Source organism: Lutra lutra, chromosome 4 (assembly GCF_902655055.1).
Source record: "Lutra lutra chromosome 4, mLutLut1.2, whole genome shotgun sequence".
NCBI classification, from domain to species: Eukaryota; Metazoa; Chordata; class Mammalia; order Carnivora; family Mustelidae; genus Lutra; species Lutra lutra.
Window position 1 is genome coordinate 72570656 of NC_062281.1, and position 21518 is coordinate 72592173.

The following is a 21518-nucleotide window of genomic DNA, read 5'->3' on the forward strand; positions in this document are numbered from 1 at the left end:
TGCTCCTAGGCACCCACATCAAACACAGAGAATTTCTGCAGGGAGACATGGGACTCTCTGTTACCAATCATTCCAGTTCTCATCCCTCACCCCAGGCTGAGAATCCTTGGAATACTGATGCCCATTCACAGAAAATGTGCGTTTCTTGTTCTTACTGAAAGAGCTTTCCAAGGATCCACATCGGAATCTGAAGGGATCGGCTTCATTTCAATTGTACATGACTTTAAATGAATATTAGAGAACATATCTGTTTCTGTAAATATGAGCAAGCAGAAAATAAACCAGCAGATAGTTAGGCAAACTGAAGAATTTGGTTATTCATCCAATACATATTTCATAAGCACCTACTATATGCCAGGGACTGTTTTAAGTGCTGGGGATATATCAGAAAACAAAATGTAAAAAGATCCCTATTCTCATTCTAGTGAGGCTAGAGAAGGATCAAAAGAAGGACAACCATTAAAAGGGTATGTTAAATAAGGAGCACCTGGGTGGCTCAGTGGGTTAAAGCCTCTGTCTTTGGCTCATAAGGAGTACCTGGGTGGCTCAGTGGGTTAAAGCCTCTGTCTTCAGCTCAGGTCATGATCCCAGGGTCCTGGGATCGAGCCGGGTATCAGGCTCTCTGCTTGGCGGGGAGTCTGCTTCCTCCTCTCTCTCTGCCTGCTTCTCTGCCTACTTGTGATCTCTGTCAAATAAATAAAATATTTTTTTTAAAAAGGTATATTAAATAAATAAACTAGAAAATATTTTAGAAGGTGATAAGTGTATGGAAAAAAAAGGAAAAATTGAACAAGAAGAGGGGAATCTGGAGTACACGTGTTGGAGAGGGATTACAGTGCTGAATTGGATGGTTTGGATAGGCCTTACTGAGAAAAGGAAAGGAGGAGGGAGAAAAACTGTCAGAAGCATTTACTTCTCTAAAGTAGATTTTTGCAACACACAAGAGAAAATATTTTTAAATTTCTCACTTACCCACTAAAAAAAAAAAATCCCAGAGAATGTTGCATCTGTGGAAATTTAAGAAGCTGAAATGAAATGAAGGGGGCCACTTTGGTAAGAGGAATTGCACAGACATTACTGCTTAATGAGAAACAACAGCAGAGTAATCAATTGCAGCAATATGAGAAATATTTCATGGTACAAAGAAATACTCTAGTTAGAAAATACACAGCACACAGTATGCTCCAAGAAAACAAAATGTCATGATAAAGACTGCTCTGAAGTGTAACGAGGAAGTTCTCAGTATCTGAAAGGAAAATGAGGAAAAGAGAGAATATGGGGGACTCTTCTAGAAATCCAGAATGAAAACATTAAGTCACTCAGAAAAAAAAAAAAATCCACAACAAAATGAGGTTGTCAGACTACCTAAGTCAAAGTGCTAGGAGGCAAGCCAACAAACCACTTTAGAAAAAACCCTCTGACTCTACAACCAGGCAGCCCATTCCTCATACATGAAAACAACAAATGCAACTACTTGGGTTCAGAGAATTCCCTACCAAGGCAGTCTTCCTGAATGAGCCATTGGAAAATTTATGCCAGAACAATGAAGCAAATATAAAAACAAGTCATAGTGGAGCAATCTTGGTAGAAGGACAGGCATTAAGCAGAAAAATGAGTAAGATGCAGAGATGAATTTACATGTTTATTTGTTTCAATTGTGTTTTAAATGGTTTTAAAACTGATTACTAAAAGGTATTTTTAAGTGAATTAAGTGATCACTTCTATTTGTAAGTTAACAGAAACTAAATGATGGCAATCATAACCACAGAATTATGAAGAAAAACCAAGATGGTGGGTGAGGGGTGCCTGGGTGGCTCAGTAGGGTAAGTGTCTGCCTTCGACCCAGGTCGTGGTCCTGGAATACCAGGATGGATCCTTGGATTACCAGGATGATCCTGAAGTATCAGGTGAAGCCACTTCTCCCTCTCCCTCTGCACCTCCCCCCACTCATGTGTGTCTATCCCTCCCCTTGCCATGGTGTGTGCTCTCTTTCTCTCACTTGTTCACTCTCTCTCTCAAATAAATAAATTAAATCTTTTTTTAAGGGTTTGGTTTTTTTTTTGGAAAGATTTTATTTATTTATTTGGCAGAGAGCAGGAGTGAGAGCAGGAACATGAGTAGGAGGAGTGGGAGAGGGAAAGCAGGCTTTCCACCGAGCAGGGAGCCCAACATGGGGCTCGATCCCAGGACTCTGGGATCATGACCTGAGTCTAAGGCACACAATTAATGACTGAGCCACTCAGGCACTCCATAAATACATAAAATCTTTAAAAAAGAAAAAAGGAAAAAGAAAAGATTGGAATGGTGGAGAGTAAAGTGAAATGGTATTTATACTTTTTATCCTCCATAAGAGATACTTTTTTAAATGACTAATTTATTGGGGCTTCTGAGTGGCTCAGTCTGTTAAGTGTCTGCCTTCAGCTCAGGTCATGATCTCAGGGTCCTGGGATTGTGTCCCACATCTGTCTTTCTGCTCAGCCAGGAGTCTGATTCTCCTTCTCCCTCTAACTCCCCCTCCCTTCAGGTGCATGCTCTCTCTCTTCTCCCAAATAAATGAATAAAATCTTTTTTAAAAAGGAAAAATTTACTAATTTATTACTTACTATAAGATTTTTACTTACAAAAATCTACTTTAGAGAAGTAAATATTTCTGACAGTTTCTCCCTCTCCTCCTCTCATATTCTCAGTAAGGCCTACCCTGACCTCCAATTCAGCACCATAATCCTTCCCCAACCCCTGCACTGAAAAAATTACTTATTTATTACTTACTATACTTACTAGTTATTAGACCTGTTAATGCACGTCTAAAATTGTCTCTTAAAAATCTAAGTTAACCACTGTTAAAACCGAAAGCACAAAGTTTATCTTCTAAATTATTGCTAAAAAATAACAAGTAAAAATAAACATATACAGCAAAAATGAACAAACCAGGAAAAAAACATACAAACAACAAAAATAAAAAGTATTAAATAGTAACAACACCATCCAAAAACATTTGTAACTTATAAGAAACAGCTGAAGCAAAGCAACATTGAAAAACTTAAAACAATTGAAGTGTTCAAAGGCAGAGAAGATCCCATCAAAGGAAAAATATTTTAGTATCTGATAAGTCAAAATACTTTTTTTTAGAAGGAGCATTATTTTGTATGGGTGAAATCTGTAACGAATACAGAAGATATAATGAATAATATAGTACTTACAGGAAGCAAACCTATAGAGAGATTCATAAAAATATAATTGTATTGGAAGAATTTGACCCACTGCTTTCAATTTATGCTTCCATGTTTGCCACATCATTATTCACAATAGGCAAGGCTGGAAACAACTTAAGTGTCCATCATTGGATGAATGGATACAGAAAATGGGATATATAGAGGTAGACAGATAGATAAACAGGTAGCTAGATATAGATAGGTAGATATAGATATTATTCAGCCTTTTAAAAAAAGTGAAATCCTGGCACTTTTGACAACATAGATAAAGCTAGAGCACATTAGGCTAAATGAAATAAGCCAGTCAGAGAAAAACAAATTCTGCATGGTATCATTTATATGTGGAATCCAACCCCCCCCCCAAAAAAAACAAGAAAAAACTTCAAACTCATAGAAATAAAGTGTTGAATGGTGGTTGCCAGCAGTTGGGGGTTGGAGAAAACAGGGAGAGTTTGCTAAAAGGTTAAAAGATGAATCAGGTTTAAGAAACTAATTTATTACATAGTGAGTATAGCTAATAACACTGCACTGTATAACTGAAATTTACTAAGAAAATAGAACTTAGGTGTTTTCACCAATAAAGGGGGGGTATATTTGAGGTGATGGAGTTGTTAATAAACTCAATGGTAGGAATCTTTTCACAATGTATACACATAACAAATCAAAAAGGAAACAAAAAATAAATTTATGAGTCTTAAGATTAAAAATCTGAATGTAAGACTATCAACTCTGTGTCCCTGGCATCTAGAAAAACATCAGGCATCTCAAAAACAAATATTTATTGAAAAAATAAATATAAATGAATGAAACAAAAAATATATCAAGTTCCAAACAGGATTTAAAAATATGTAGATTAAAAAAAAAAACAAACACCTAGATACAACTGTAAAACACCACAGACCAAGAGAAATTTTAAAGCCACCAGGGAGGAAAAACAGATTACCTGTAAAGGAATGTCCGTTAGACTGACAACACTCTTTTAAAACAACCGGAGTACAATTAATTAATGTCTTCAAAATGTTGAGGGAAAATCGTTTTTAATCTCAAGCTATATGCCCAACTAAATTATAATTTGAGAGTAAAGAAGAAATAACATTTCAAACATAACAAAGGTTGTTAAGAAAGTTCACTAACCACAGCTCCTCACTTCAGTAAGGAGACAAAAGTCACAAAGAAAAATGAGGTACAAGTATCAAAAGTGAGCCAAGAAATTGTTAAAAACACCTTGATAGATTTAAACAGGAATTAATTGCAAGCAATAACAATGACAGAACAGTGGGGTCGAATAAGTGGTAGGACTAAAACAATAGACAGCAACAGTTTTGAAAGATGGGTAAGTTCAGAGAGAAATTTTCTTCTATTATTCTGGATGAGAATGGAGAGATTGACTGACTCTGGACTTTTTAGCAAAATCTACTGGTAAAACAACTATATTGAAATTTGGAAGATAACATGTAAAATAATAGGAACAGATAACTTCTATACGCAAAGGGTAGAAGCGAGGAAAAGCAGGAAAAGAATAAAACCCGATTAGACCAAGAAAAGCAATGTTTAATGAGAGCAGGCTAACAAAGCATTGCACTGTGAAGCAGGGGGAGGTGGGGACTGGCATGGACTCCTGATGGGCTGAGGGACTGGAACACCATTTCTGGAAAGCAATTTGACTATATATACCAAGGGCCATAAAAGTGTTCATTGCTTATTAATTCAACCTCCCGGAATTTATCCTAAGGGGGAGAAAGTAAAGATGTGGAGAAATATTTATATAGAGACATTCCTTATATCATTATTTATACTTGTCAAAAATGGAAAATACCCTAATGTCTAAATTATTTGAGTTTTAAACTATTCAGTCATTATTTTGTGCCCAATGCATATTGAATAAACTAATACAGTAATATGATATAATTTTAAGTTAAGAAAACGCAGAATAATAAAAAGTAGATGATGTCTACTGAGTGTTAAGTATGATCATTCATTTTTCTGAGCCTTTTCTTATAGTAATCCCTTTAATGCTCATGATAGCACTTGGAGGTTAATGCTATTATTATTATCATTTTATAGGTGAGGAAATCAAGGTACAGAGTATTCACTTGGTCAGGGTTAGGCAGCTAGTAAGTGGTAGAGTTCTGACTCATACCCAGGCAATCCAGTCACAGTGTTGAGCTCTTTACCACTGTGTTGTCATAACTAGATTCAGGCCAATTGTGTGTGTGTGTGTGTGTGTGTATGTGTGCACGCATGTGTGCAAAATATACCTTAGTTCTCAATGTCAATGGTTATAGCTAAGTGGAGGGATTATGAATAATTTTTAATATACTAACACTTTCTCCATTTTCATTATTTTCTCCAATGAAAATGCTGACTCTTACAACCACACAACCCTTCATAAAGGATAAAGCCATGAGCCCATTTGACAACCATTCTATGATACTATCCCAGTAGGATACTATCCCAGTAGGACAACAATGCAGTTGGACTCACTCATAAACCAGCATATGAATAAGCTAATGGGGAGGTCCTTAAACTTCTCTGGGTTGTGAATGGCTTGAGAATCTGGTGGAAGCTAGATCCCTTTTCCCCAATATGTGACTCAGGAGATTCACATATTCCCAGTAGCTGATTGTAGACCCAAAGTCCCCGCCCTCTTAAGAATGAGACAAGTTAAGTTAAGGTGCTTCACTTTAGCCACAGTGTCAACTTCCTGGCCCACTGCCAAGAACAAGGAAGAAAGCACCTCCTGTGTTTCTCCCCCTGACTAAGGTGTCTTTGACCTGATGATCCTTGCCGGTGTCCCTGCCCCCGTCCCTTCCTCTGGGTGACTGGGTACTAAAGGGACCAAACAATAGAAATTCAAATCTATCAATATAAAAACCATGGCCATGGTGAGGTGGCCGGGGTCCTGTGACATATGAGAAGAGAGTAGTAGCTCTAGGGAGGGCCTGAAGGGGATAGACTCTGTGACAGTGCTGTGTGAATCACTTGGAGTAGGTGTGCCAAGAAGACAGGCATAAAATAAAAAATAAACAGAAAAATAAGCTACTTTATTTTGCCTAGTATATTCTTGATGAGAGACAAAGGCTTATATTTAATGCTAGAAAAGTCAAAAAATGAAAATACAAAGGATAAAAAAGAAAATCAATATAAAGGATAGTCACCACTTTAATAAAAATGGGTTTTAATCCAAATATAAACTAAGATATAGGTCCTTTCCTGCTAGGCTGAGGGAAGTATTATAGGTAAGAAGGATACATAAGTCAGAGGGTACATTGTACATGAATCCAAGGGTTAGAGAAACCTTGGAAGAAAAATCGCTCAGGTTTTCAGTTCTGCGCAGTTCCAAGTAGATACTACAATAGAAGGGCCTTCATGCCCTGCCTGCTGGTGCTTTAGGCAGAACTATATTTCCGAGCATAGAGATGAGATGTTATAAAATTCATACCCCACTACAGCTCATTTACTTTATCCCTTGGGATTCCCCAGAAGCCCTCATCCAAAGCATAGAATTCAACAAACTCAGTTTTCTGACGTCCTAGCCCACAGAAAATTAGGTAGGAGAGAGGGTTTTGAAGCAACCCCACTAAGAGTCATAAATTAAGAGCTAAGAGGAGATGTTCCCCCCCCCCCCCCCGCAAAAAAAAAAAGGATTAGGAAGCATATGGAGCAAGCCAGTATGGGCCACGTGGTATAAGAGCGAGCCCATATGCCCCAGGAATCGCCATCCTGATAGCTGTATTTCTTAGCCCAGGGTACAGTAATTTATATGCATCACATTCACTACTTGTCATGAAGAAAGTGTTCAGTTATATTTAACAAGGTAGGAAGTAAAAAATGCATTGTGTTTGCTTTTTAACCAAAACTGAATAAGATAAAACTTTAAAATTGGCCCGTAGAAGGCGGCCCTCAACTATTTGAAGACTTCACACCACTAGAATACCCTCTTCCCTAACAAAGATAGAAGGTAAATGAGGCGTTACAGTATTATTCTGGGAGATTTCACAGATTAAATATCAAACTGCAATGCTCTGCCTACAGGGGTGTAATATATTAATCAATATGCATGCTATAAAATTATACGATGGATTAACTCATCAGAAACTCATGGGGAAATGTGTGATGAACAAAATCTACAAAAAGCTGTCCAGGTGAGGAGGACATGGAGTAGAAATCAGAAGCCGTTCACTAAGAACGAAGCAGGGGGTCAGGTTCCCATTCCCTGACCTCTGCAGGGAAGGTAGCACCCTGAGCAGTGATGCTTTCTACATGCGAAGTCTATTCTTAACTTGGTCTGATGCACAATGACACAGCTGGAACTCCCAAATTTGGGAGATGAAAGAAAATGACGGCAGTCATGCACTTCACACCATTTAGGGGTGATGGGTACCTGAGCTCGTCATACGGTGGATGGAGCCCCTGGGGAACCCACAATATTGGCTCCGATTCGGGGTCTGGGTTGCTCATGATGCTTCTACAACAATCTCGGTCTCCCTTCTGTCATGCTGATAAGCACTGGACATGGGGTACACAGAGCACCCCAGCCTCTTCCTGCTTCCTTCCCAAGTTCAACTGCACACAGCTCCAGTCCCCTCCACAAAAGTGTTGTCATTGAGAAGAGTCTAGAAAGATCCTCTCTGTTTGGGCTTTCCGTCATTCCAAACTTCTCCCCACAAGTCAGCCAAGGGGATTCTACTGAGCCCTACTCTGTACCCATGGATACCAAGAAGGAAAAAATAGCATTCTGCCTCTAGGAGCTTCCCTGCAGCCTGAAAAAAAGTGTGCAGCAAAGATGAGTATGGCAAGAATTTGGGGAAGAACAAAGGCGAGATCAGTGCTGCCCCAGCCAGGGGCAAAGCTTCTTAGCATGAATCTGAGCTTTGAAGGATGAGTAGCACTTGGTTTGTTCTTAAGCCTAAATCCCAAATTCCTTACGGGAAGCCTGGATAACTCCTGGCCTCCCCTACCTCCTCAGCTTCCTCTCTCTCTGTGTGAGCCCTCAGAGTCTATGCTCAGTGCAACTCACCAAGGCTCTCCCCATGGGACAGCTCGCTCTCACCCTAGGTCCCTGCAAAGTGTGCTCTTTCTGTCTCCGTCTTCCTCACATTCACTTTCCTCTGCTGTTTAATTTTACTTCCTGGAGTCAGCTCATGCCCCCAGGATGCCTCTTTTCAGTGCTCCTGGAGGGTCCATGCTTGCCTCATAAGAGGCATGACTACTGGGTAGGAGAATCTGCAGAAGCAAAGGCTGGGGAGGGCTGGGACAAACAGGGGGAGGGGAAGGAGAGGAGGGTGAGCCTTCTGACTTGAGCAGATGATGTCCTTCGGATAAGGAAAGCGATGCCAAATTCTTAAGGTTTTATTTGGCGCAACGTGTGACGAAGAGACTGAACCAGCTTTATTAAGGAGCGATTAAAGATTTCTGAGCAGGAATTCCGCAATGAATTCTGAGCAGAGATTCAGTGACACGATCCCTAAGATCAGACCTCAGATATAATCAGGCATCACGACGAAGGAGAAAGGGAAATATTCACACCGCTAGCCAGCCTTGTGATTTCATCCAGAAGAAATACCCTCTATCTAAAACAAGGATAACAATATCTCCTTCACCAATGGTTTGTGAGGATTAAGTTAAATAACACAGCACAAGGAGACGCTCCATGCCTGGGAACGTCCCTACTGTGAACATTCTCGAATCCCGAAAGGCACTCGGTGTTCCTTGTGGGAACGCCACCTTTGCACTCAGCAAGAATTGCTGGAGATAGGGAAGACTTAGAGGCAAAGGGAAGAGAAAAATGATGAGAAACAGGAGAATGAGCAACAAAAAAACAACACATCACTTTAAAGCCTTCACAACAAAATGTACCCTCTCTTTATTTTCCTGTCCGGTGCTACATTTTGCCAGTAGAGTAGCAATAACTTCTACTGCTTTATAGTACACTCACAATAAATGGCTTCTGAGCCTGATTTACCACCTCAGGGAAGTGCAGGCGTTTAATCATTCCAGCAGCTGCTCAAGATCTGAACATCCCCATTCAGGAGCGATTATCGAGGAACCATATTGAAAGGGTAAGAGAGCCAGTGGCTTCTTAACGCGCTGAGTTTCGGGGTTCAGGGGCTGTGGGGGTTGAAGTCTGGGCAGATCCCAAGGGGCTTCCTTCTCAGCGCTGCATTATCCTCCTTGGAAAGGAGATCAGGAGATGCTTCCCGGTTTACTGAGAACCAGGGAAAGTGGTTCATCGCCCAGAAGAACTCCTCGTTGTACAGGGCCTTTTCCTGTAAAGCGCTCTTTCCGGAAGTCAGCCTTATTCATGAGAAAATCAACAGCGAACACAGCATACAGGCAACCCCACGCTTAAGAAATTGCCCTTTCCCCGTGACCTCTTTTCCCGACGCTGGCCTTCGAGAGACCCAGACCCAGGTCATGCCCCGACGGCAGCATGATTTGAAGTCAAGGACTTGAGAGCGAGCTCGGTGTTGGCTGCCTTATCCCGGCCATGCCCTGAGAAGGAAGCAATTATCCTTAGGCCCTCGAATTTCCAGCCATCGGAGGAGACTTTTTTTTATCTGCAGGGTAATAAGGGTCGTGTCTTGTAATCTCCTGGGCTTCTAAGTGTGAATTTGGGAGGAACAGCGGGCCTGGAAAGATACCTTGTCAGTAAAATCTGGCTCTCCCGGTCCTTGGGGCTCTTTCTTACTAGGCAGCTACCTTGCTTTTACAACATGCAGCCAGAGCCCTGTGACATCAGACATGTCTCCGAGGGCCAGCCCTCCCGTCAGGCAGAGGTGTCATCTCCGAGCAGACCCAGAAGGGACTGGTGTTAGCTTGCTTGCTTACTGATACGTCCCTGAGAGCCCTCCCGAATGTCGGATTTAGTGGCCCCCAAATTTGGCAAATGAGTTAGATCTGAGATCCCACCTGTTTTAGCTACTTCCCAGGGTTGTGATCGTGGATAGCTTACCTAACCTCTCTGAGCCTTAATTTGATCATCTGCAAACTAGGGATATTAATAGGGCATTACCGTCTGCCACATGGTTAGCATCTGGCAAGCAAGTTTGATTTGGTGGTTGTAATAACCCTCCTCTGTTCCTTTTTGCTCATTTCCAAGCTCATCACAATTGGAAAGCTGATCGCTACCAGAGCAATTCCAGGAATGTATCTGTAGGAAAAACAGACGGTGAAATCTTTTTCTCAAACCTCTCTCAATAGGCTTCGTGTTCTGGAGCTCCTGGCCTCCACTGGGCCTGCCGGGTCTCTGCTCCTCTCCCCAATGCTCGGCATGGCTTAAAAACTTGTCCCCTCTTGTGCCACAAGTTCTTAAACTGATGACAGCCAAACGGAATGAGGCGCAGACCCCCTGCTACTTACAAAAAGCTCTTCCGTGCTCTTGCAAAAGCTAAAGGTAAACCTCAATCAACTGGCTTATTTATAGTTTGAAGAGTTATATCCCACCTACTGCCTCAGGGTTTTAATCAGAAGAAAGAACCTACTTAATGTTCATCTCCCACTGCCAGATCATGCCACAGAGCTGTCGGAACATTTGCCACATCAGCCTTTTGGAGGTTGCCACAGGTCAGCAATAAGCCATGACGTTTGAAGAAGCTCACTAGCTCCAGCATATCCATCAGATAAATTACTGCCTGGCACGAGGGGACGAGGAGCAGCTGAGCGCCTTCCCAGAAAAACAAAAAACAAAAAAGCAAAAAAAAAACAAAAAAACAAAAAAACCCCAAAAAACAAAAAAACACAAACCCAAAAAACCAAAAGAAAGAAAGAAAGAAAGAAACAGAGAGTGGAAAAGCACCCGTCCCTAAGAACAGACAGCTTCCAGCTTGTTTTCTACATTATAAAGCAAATATGACAGTGTCCTTGCCTTCAGAAGTGGAAGGGCGAGAAGGTCAGTTCCCTGGTAGACTTCATCTTCCAGTCACTGAATGCCTGGAGGGACTCGGGGTGGGTGGGGGACTGGTGTGAGAAGCTGTCCTGGGAGCCTGAGCTCCAAACAGAAATGCTTCCTTTGGACCCTCAGTAGCTCACACAGAGCTAGACCCCCGCAGCTGGGATGTTTATGGAGCGCATGAAGGAAGGAGTGAGGCTTGGGTTCATCCCACCGAAGAAGGACAAGTCTGGCCTCTTGATCAGCGTCCCAGCTGCTTTTGCACTTGCTCAAACTGAAGCAATAAGTCCCTCTCTGCTTCCTTTCTGCCGACTCATACTTGGGACTAGGCAGGCCCTTGACACTGAGTCTCCAGAACCATCTCAACTTCTCGTGTACCCAGCTTCTAATGCACGTTCTTTGATGTCTGAGCTCCATTAGAATGCATGCACAAGGAATAGCTTCACTGTGTACCCTGAGCCTCCCGGTGCCTCTCAGCTAGAAGAGGGAGCTGAGGAGAAGGTGTGAAAAACCTAGAATTTGGACCCTGGAGCCACACTACCATTTAGCAACGTTCCAGTGATTCAGATTTTGACTTGATTTGGGAACTCTTGAGTTCAGTGTAAGAATGAGGACATAGCTAGAGCTTGGCAAAAAAGCATAGCCTGGTGTTAGAACATTTCTAGAACTTTCCTTCAGGGGTTCTCAAAGTGAACTCCAGCTACCCTAAGGGCTTTGGAAATGTGAAGGTGGCCTTTTCAATTGCCCCAGTGCCTGGGAGAGGGGATACTAAACATTCTTCCATGTTTACAGTCATATGCATTAAAAACTAAATAGCTCCAAATACGCATTGTGCCCCTTTTGAGAATCAGTGCCACTCAACCTCAAATCCCACCCACTGTGACTCACTGCACTCATCCACACACGTCCACCACCAGGAAATCCACTCACAGCCTTTCAGAAGCTGCGTGGATGTTCTGAAATATCTAATCACTCAGGGGCTGAACAATTGGCTCCAGATGTCTTTGGAGCTTGGAATTAGAAGCTCTGAGTCTAAGTTTTTCCATTGATGAGTCATTTAGTTCCTTGATTAGAAAGTATCTTCTCCTCCTCAAACCTCTTCTTTGTCATCTGTCCCTTAGTGATACTCTCCAAATGGTTAAAAGAGCATTAAATCAGAAAAGTACATGGAAATGCTGGGGAACCATAAGGTTCTGTGCAATTGTTACAATATATAGGTATTCAGTATTATGTACTATAATATAATTGATCAGGAGCCAACTTATGGATTTTCTCTTTTGGAATCTGATTAGCCTGAGCAGTGCCTTGCCAAGCCATATTGGAGCCTGAGGCATAAGGGGAAAAAAAAAAAAATCAATGATCTTATCCTGCCTTCTTTAAAATTTTGACATTTTGTTCGTGATGGACTTTCTGTATTAATTTTGATTTAAAAAAATTTTTTTTGGAAAAAATATTTCTTTTGATTACTGAGTGCTTTGGTGCCCCCTTTAAATTTTACACCCCAGGGAAATGCCCTAGTCCCTCACCCTTGTGCTGAAAGCTTGGCTCCCTAACCTTCCAACCAGTAGGTTGCTCTTTAGTCCAAACCTCTGGCCCTTGTTCTGTATGGTGGGGAAAGAGAGCCTACAAGATTCACTGCCTTCTTGTAAGAACTCTATATACCTGAAGGTAGTGATCAAGTTGTCCATTGGCCCCCTTTTCACTCTACTGAATTGCCCTTACTCAGCTCTTCCTTCTGGTGCCCCAGCTTCCTGTAAGAACCAACTAGTCTTCTCACTGGTTGCTGATTTCTGAGCTTTTTAATTGTGAGAAACCAATAATACACTGACCAAAGAATATCCACTGTTATTTTATATATTATTACATTCAATGTATTTCCAACTGTTTTTCCCTCATTTAAGTAGTTGGGGACCAGCTGGTCTACACCGGGCCCTACAGGATACTATTGTAGTCTATTGTGGAGTTTTTATTGTCTGGATACTCCTTCCCAAATGCCTTTATTATAGCCTGAGAATGTAATAAACACTATAGGGAGGGATGCTAAGGCCAGATGATTTCTCAGAGCCTCCTGGCCATAGCTGAGTTACCCAAGAGCCCTTTGAAGCATGGTGGCTTGGGGTCTCTGTTGCATTTTTTTCTACTTTTCAAGGTGGAGGAAATTTGGTCATGGTTCAAATCCTGCCATTTGGATTTGGAAAGTACGTCTTGTGACTCAGTATCCTAGATAATTTGCCTGATTGGAATTTTTTTTTTTTTTTTAAGAAAAAACTGCCATTTGTTGGTTTTTGGACACCAACTAGTGTTAACCTATGATCATCATTACCCCCACTTTAGGTGAGAAACAGGGTAATAAGGAATTAAGCAACTTGCTCAGGATCTCAGGGCTAGTGAGAAGGCAACTGGGCTATGAAGCTGGCTGTCTGGCTCCGGAGTTTCTGGGTGCATTTAATCACTGTTCCATTATGCCTTTCAGACACCATCAAGTAGGGCAATTGGGGTTAATCCTTGTAACAGCTCCACATGCCAGATAGTACATCCGTTTCCACCTAGTGAAATGGAGACTCCAGAAAGTCAAATAACTTAACCAAGCTTTACTCTTCTTCAGCTGCGTATGGGTCTATCGGGCTAGAGAACCAAGTACAAGTACGCGAACCAGAGAGAAAAGAGAAATGGATTTCTTTTTTATCAGCTCGTAAGGGGCAAACTGAGTTTAGGTGAGAAAGGGCAAAGGGCTCATTGAGCGGTGGTGTTCCTCCCCTATGTCTCCAGTAGGCACCAAGCAGGTGAGCTGAAACGTAAATTCTGCTAGCCCAGAAAGTGCCAGCATCATTTTAGGAATAACTAGGTGAGTGCTGATTTCCTCTAACTCATTTCAGTGCAGCCTGGCAGTCTCAGGAAGTATAGAAGCCACACAGCCCTCCACTGAGGCCCGATTTCTGGGGGAGGCCCCATCATGCTCGGGGAGCCCGGCACTCAGGCCCTTCAGCTGGCACCGAACCCAGGCCCACAGAGCCCCCCGCATGTGTCTGGAGGACAGCGTTTCCTATTGCTCACCGCTCTGTGCTTTTGTTCATGCTGTCTGGGTTTAGATGAATGAGATTTACATAGTTTTAATAAATATTAATAACCATTTTAATCTCCGTAAACCTTTCATATGAGACATGCAAATCGCTTTCCAGTCATCTTAGGTGCCCAATCAGAGTGAAGTAATCATTTTGCAAAGCTGTGCCAACTCTTCCGGGCCTTTCGGGCCCCATTTAGGCTGGGTCTGTGTGACAGGGACCATGTTGGGGGAGAAAACAAAGAAGTAATTAGGATGGGCGTGCAGGCAGACTGCACCCACTGGCCCATTTTCATTTTTAGGTATTGTACTCCTGTCTATCTTTATTTATCTACCATCCGTGGTTGATTATTTTTTGTAGGGGGTGTTTTATAATATTACTAATAATACTAGCTAATATTTATTGAGTGCTTACCATGTGCCAAACAATGAGTTGTGTTCCTCAAGTGCATTTTGTCATTCCATCCTCCCAACTGCATTACTAGCTAAATGATTCTCATCCCCACCTTACAGATAAGAAAACTGAGTCTCAAAGAAATTGCTGGTCCCAGATCATATAACCAGGAAAGCAGTGGATAGTCCCTGGGTTCAAACTGAGGTTTGTTTGCTTCTAAGGATCTTTGGCTATCGGTGGGATAGCCTGATCTTTTACCTCCCTGTTGAAACCAAAATATTTGGAACAAATAGTAGTGTATAGTTTGGAAAAGAAAAAAATGCCTCAAGACTCAGCCTTTGTGGGGTGTGGGAGAGAGTGGGAGGATGAGAGAAAGAGAGAGAGGTTACTTCGAAAAACCTAGTGAGCTAGACAGCTATAAAGTGAATTTTAAAATCCCTTTCCATCCATCCGTAGGATCAGGCTGAATGAGCTTTACAGTCATGGGCCATTAGAGCAGAGGTGTCTCAGGGATTACCTAGCTGGAGCGTCTTACTTTACACTTGAGGACTAAGGAACAGAGAACTGTAACTTGTTCAAGGTTATCATCATCACAAACATTTGGATTATTGTCCTGGAGCTTCGCTTCTTCTTACTATTACTATTTGTTATTACTTGTTAACACATTTTGAGATACGTTCGGGCCAATCGCTGATACAAAATAAGATATTTTGCCATGATGTATTTTTTTTTTTATGTATAAATCACTACTTAGTGTCTTAGCAGATGGAAGGTCTAGAACACTTACAACTAAGAGCAAATGGAGACAGTATGATTGTTCTCCGGAATCATAAAAATTGGCCTGTTCCAAACGCCAAAATGTTATCGTGCCATCCAAAGGATGGCTGTTTCCTCAGGTGTAAGTCTGATGCCCTGTGTCGATGGGCGTGTGTGCATCTCAGAAGGAATTCTCCTGTGGTCAGTCGATGTGCTGGCAGGGACCTTGTGTTAACAGAGCAGAAATGAGAAAGGCATTCGGGCCCGGGGTGCAGAGCTGACCAAGCTCTAGACCGATAGTGTTACAACCCTGCAATACATCTTCAGGATTAAGTTGCCTGATCCCAGCCTTCCAACCAGAAAATAGCCAGTGGTTCAAAGGTGTCTTACAATATTATCATTTTTAGGAGGAGGAGGAATGATATGAAGTAATAAAGGGCCATCCTAGAAATTCCTTTTAGTTTTTAGGGAGGGATTCTTTGATGTATTTTAAAAGTTAAACCTGTGTCTCCCCAGGGACCATAAACATTCCCATGATGATATTTTTCTTTTTCTTTTTTTTTAAGAGTTTTTTTTTTAAGATTTTATTTATTCATTTGACAGACAGAAATCACAAGGAGGCAGAGAGGCAGGCAGAGAGAGAGAGGAGGAAGCAGGCTCCCCGCTGAGCAGAGAGCCGACATGGGGCTCCATCCCAGGACACTGAGATCATGACCTGAGCAGAAGGCAGAGGCTTTCACCCACTGAGCCACCCAGGTGCCCCATAACCCATGATGATATTTCTGTGAAGACTAAAGTTACAGAAGGTTGATTCATGCTTTCTTTCTCACTCAGATTTACTGGATATTGTACCATGTGCCAAAGAGATAAACAAGAAAGTGACAGTTTCCTGCCCTCGAGGAACTGACAGTCTTGGGAGGAGGCCTAAGGAAGAGTATACAAGTAAACACACAATTACAGTGAAGTCCAGTTAAGACAACTCTCAGGTCAGACTACTGGTGCTTCATGTCCACTCCATGTTTCACCAGTTATGTGATACTGAGTGACTGACTTAATTTATCAAAGTCTTGTGTCATCAAATGTGACATAGGGAGAATAGTATTATCTTTCATGAAAAGTCCTCATTGGGTTAAATGAGACAATATATATAAATGCTCACTAGAGTATATGGTATAAATATTCCAAAATAATAGCTGTAATAGCAATGTATTCTCCTATTGCAAATGCTTTAGCAGAAATATCAACAAAGGAAGGGCACCTAACTGAGAAGGTTTGAGGGGGAGGATGGAGGAAAACTCTACAGGAAAGAAGCATAAAGATGAGTATGAATCAGTAGGCAGACCGTGTCCAGGAACTGGGATAAGTGGCTGGGCTCTCCTTTCGGTGCCTGATGAGGCAAGTCCAAAGGCTTAGAGAAATGGAAAATGTCAGTTATTCAAGGGAAGGCTTATACTTCCTTCCAGCTGGACCAGAGATCAGGAAGGGCAAAGGGTGACACATAGCAAGAGAGGTACGAGGCAAGTCATAAAGGGCCTTACTTTGCTTTGAAGACCTTCCAGGTCACTGAAGAATTTTAATCAGCAGAGTGACATTGCAGAAGTTTGGAAGGGTCACTCCAAAATGTAGACCCAGATGGCTCAGCTATGATGTAGACCCAAATGGCTATGATGTAGACCCAAATGGCTCAGAAGAGAGCAGAGCAGAGGAGGGATGCTAGGTAAGAGTCTGTTGCAGAAATTCAAGTGAAAAATGATAAGGCCCTCAATCGAGGCAATAACAATGGTTGCAAAGAGAGGTGACGAGATTTGAGAAGTTCTTAAGAAGAAAGGGGCAGGCCTTGGCAATTAATTGGATGTGAAGAGCAAAGGCAAGAAGCAGTTCAGGATGACACTCAGGTTTCTGGATGGAAGGCCTGGATAGATGAAAAGGCAGGGAGAGTATGGAAGATGGTGCGTTCAGTTTGGGACATTGCTGAGTTTGGGGTTTTTTATAGGGTTTTCAGGGAGAGATGCATTTCTGGCACTCAGAAGAAATATAGGATATTAAAGTCATGGAGAGGATCCAAGAAATTATTTATATGTTGAAAACATTTGATTTAAAACCATCTACTGAATCCATTTTTGTTGTTTTGGTTGCTAAAGATGAGAACACGAAAGACAGAATATATGGTTCTTCTAGAAGACCAGCTTTCAACTTTATTAAAATAAATGACCCACTCTGATGAATAGAATAATGACTTCTAAGATGTCTTACAATTCTAACACTATGATTCTATTGTTCCAAACCACAGTCATGAATCCAGAATTGCCTTTTGATGACAAGTAGTCCTGTGGCCTTAAATCATCTTTTGTGGCCTGGTGAAATGAATATATTTATATTCATATATGTATATATATGTGTATATATATACATATATGTGTGTGTATATATGTATATATATATATATATACATATATGTGTGTGTATATATGTGTATATATATATATATATATATATATATATATATATATATACACTTATAAAGCCCCCACATCACACATTTTTTGCATTTTTTGAAAACAAAAGCCATACAGCCCCAAACATGCATTGAGGATGCTTACAAAAAGGAAAAACCAAGTAAAGACACTATCTACATTTACCTACTCTGATCCCAATTGGCGGCAAAGAGCAGAAGAATCTTCCTGCCGTAGTGATCACGGTTTTCCAGCACTCCAGGGAACCCGTCGATGAGAGCCCTCTTAATGCCAGGGTCATCAGCCTTGAAGTTTTTGAACATGTCCAGGTTGAGCTGACGGTACTGAAAGTACTGGGCCAGGAGTCTGAAGGCATCTGCTTGGTGAAACTTCCTGGCTCGGAGAAATCTCAGGATGAAGGCATCATCTGTACGTAAAAACCCAATGTCAGGCCTGGTGATGATCATGTCCCTGACTTGCTGGATATCCTGATGTAAGACATCTGGGTTCTCATTCAGTTCCAGGCGAGCTTTCTCTATAGTCTCTGGACTGAGTCCGGCCTGTAAATGGGTCATCTTGGCCGAATCTCCTTTCCACGTGCTTAATTTCTGATATTTTGGAAGAATGGAGACTGGTCCCATTCACCTGATGGTCTGCCGAAATTGGGGCCCATTCAACAGTTTCGTTACTACCAAGTTGCCACAAAAGCAGACAAATAGATGGTCTTCTTTCTGTTCTTGGAGAGCAGTAGGACATTCAGGTCTTATGTGGTGGGGGCCATCCAAAAAAAAAGCAACTCTGAGACCATTTCTTACTGCAAAACAAATGCACACAAGAGAGCTGAAACAGTGACGATACAACATCTGGGCAAATTAATTGCAACTGAGATAGAAAAGCAGTATTGTGCTGGGGATTAGACTAGACAAGATCTCCGAAGAATGAAGGGTAAATGGTGTAATTGGGGTTCCTGGGTGGCTCAGTCTTTGGGCATCTGCCTTAGGGTCAGGTCACGATCCCAGAGTCCTGGGATCAGCCCCACATGGGGCTCCCTGCTCAGAGGGAGGTCTGCTGCTTCCTCTTCCACTTTCCCTGCTTGTATTCCCTCTCTTGCTGTCTCTCTTTCTCTGTCAAATAAATAAATAAAATCTTAAAAAAAATAAAAAATAAATAAAATCGTGTAATTGGCAGAATTTTATCCTTCACATCCTGAATGCATCATACGTCAATTTTTGAAAGATGTTTGGGAACTTCTTAGTTACACTGACTGGTTAACATAATAGCATACGGTCAGATTAGTTAATAGATGGCTCTTTCATTAATTACTCTAAGAAACAGTACGAAGAGAGAAAGATCCCTCCTCTGCGGCAGCCTGTTTTATGGGGCTATTCACAGGCCTAGAAATTATGGCTGCTGTACAATTTATTGCTCCCCATTAGCCTTTTTTCTCAATCGGAAGTACCTTTCACAGAAATGTCCCCTCCCCCCTACCTTTTTAAAAGGCAGTCGTTTGCATCCCAACAATAAAAAGCGACTGTTAAAGGTCACTCTAACCTAACCCCACAGGTACCTAATTACTCAAAACTGAACTAACAATGGCCTGGGGGGAAGGGGAAGGGTGGCCGCCTTTTGGCTGGAAACCTGACCTTCCATAATCAAATCCAATAGCAGTGAGAAAGAATGCTCACGTGTGGACCTTAGGAGCAGCTTTGTTGTTTGCCTTTGTTACTCTTCCGTAGGAAAGGCAAAGGGACTTGAAACCCAGGATGCCTCCCTGCTCCCATTTTTTTTTTTTTAAAGATTTTATTTATTTATTTGACAGAGAGAGATCACAAGCAGGCAGAGAGGCAGGCAGAGAGACAGGAGGAAGCAGGCTCCCTGCTGAGCAGAGAGCCCGATGCGGGACTCGATTCCAGGACTCCGAGATCATGACCTGAGCCGAAGGCAGCGGCTTAACCCACTGAGCCACCCAGGCGCCCCCTGCTCCCATTTTTTATGATTTTCTTGTTGTTCCGAGCTATCATTTTACTTATGATAATGATTGAATCTCCTCAGATACATCTCTTTTGACTTCTACACCTCCTTCTACAGAGGAACACCCTATTATTTGCATCTTTCTCATTTTAAATATGAAATGCCCTCAGACATCTGTTTGATGTAACCCAGAAGTTGCAAAAATCAGAAGACACACGAGGTGTAAATGAACTTGAAGGCAGGTGTTTTTTTCCTCAGGTCTACAGTATTTGCCATGAGAGGCAGAATATTTATACCTTGTTCAAGTCACGTCGGGGTCACAACCACTCGTTTTTGGGCGCCTGGGTGGCTCAGTGGGTTAAGCTGCTGCCTTCGGCTCAGGTCATGATCTCAGGGTCCTGGGATCGAGTCCCGCATCGGGCTCTCTGCTCAGCAGGGAGCCTGCTTCCCTTCCTCTCTCTCTGCCTGCCTCTCTGCCTACTTGTGATCTCTCTCTGTCAAATAAATAAATAAAATCTTTAAAAAAAAAAGAATATTTATACCCAAACTAATTATTATTTGTACTTTTTTATCCTACAAAATAATTTAAAAGACAAAAATGATTCTTCTGCCTAATTTAGAACTATCAGTCAGTTCTTCAGGGAGACAATCAACTCGCACATTTCTGCTTTATACTGTGATATGGGGGAGCTGAAGAACAGTTCAAGTAACGTATTCATCTTCAAGATAATGAAATAAGACAAATTTTACAGATAAAATGTTGGCTTTGTAAAATAACTTGTAAGAAAACAGCATTTAGCTTGATAACATGAAAATGAGAAATAAAACAAAGTCTTGATTTTCACTAATTGTAAGGACTTAGAATGGTAAATGGAAAATAATGCTATGAACTATTCCCGGGATTGGAAGAAACTTCCGAATCCTTCTAGCTCAATGTTCATCTGATGTTAAACGTCCCCATGTAGTGGCCTTACCAAACCCCTTCAGAAAGTTACTGTGTTTGAGGTCTCCTCTTCTAATTCATCCCCACACCCAGAGCAATGTCTTCACTGCTCCCACCATCCACTTGAGCAGAATGATCATATAATTTACCATCCAAATTTAAACAGGAGGGGGCACTTATAATAATAATAATGCTGGAACAATAGCCATAAACTGGGACAAATCGCAGCAAACGCAGACAGATGGTCACCCTACTAGTGAATGATCTTTTTGTTCCTACATCCAATAGACAAATTTCAGTCCTCTTTATGAGTGAATTCTAACAGTATTTGATACTGATGACTTCATCCTTCTTAAAACTCTCTCTGCTATTCTCCCATTCGTTTTTCTCTGACTCCAGACACCCTGATTGTTCTCTTAGCCTTGCCGACTCCTGTGCTGTCTTCTCTTTCTGTGAACACTTCAGTGTAGTGTTTCTAGGATCCTGCCCTGTGGTTTGACCACCTACATGTAATACGATTTCTCTGTATGGCTCTCTCCTGGTCTCCAGGCTACACATTCAACCGCCTTCTCAACAACCCCACAGAGATGCCCTCTAGACACCACAAATTCCATGTGCTTAAGCCTGAACAAATCCTCGTTCCTCATCCTGAATTCACTCCTCCACCTCTACCTCTTAGTGACTGACGTCATCTTCTGTGCCATTTCCCATTCTAGAAACCTGGGAGTCTACTATTCTTTGACTCTCTCCCTTCCCACCCACTTCCAGACAATTACTTCCATAATATTTCTTAAATCTGCCTGTTTTTTTCCATCCATTTTCCCTGTCTTTGTCTGG

The 21518-nt window shown here is 41.7% G+C and overlaps 1 protein-coding gene across 2 annotated transcripts in view; it reads right to left on the reverse strand.

The window, feature by feature from the left end:
- Positions 1 to 21518, reverse strand: part of CLVS1 (clavesin 1) — a 178848-nt gene that overhangs the window by 147221 nt on the left and 10109 nt on the right. For both annotated transcript variants that reach the window (XM_047728101.1, XM_047728102.1), the window contains exon 2: positions 17954 to 18581. In XM_047728101.1, the coding sequence (XP_047584057.1) occupies positions 17954 to 18408 (455 nt within the window). In that variant the 5' untranslated portion in view covers positions 18409 to 18581. The remainder of the gene's footprint in view (positions 1 to 17953; positions 18582 to 21518) is intronic.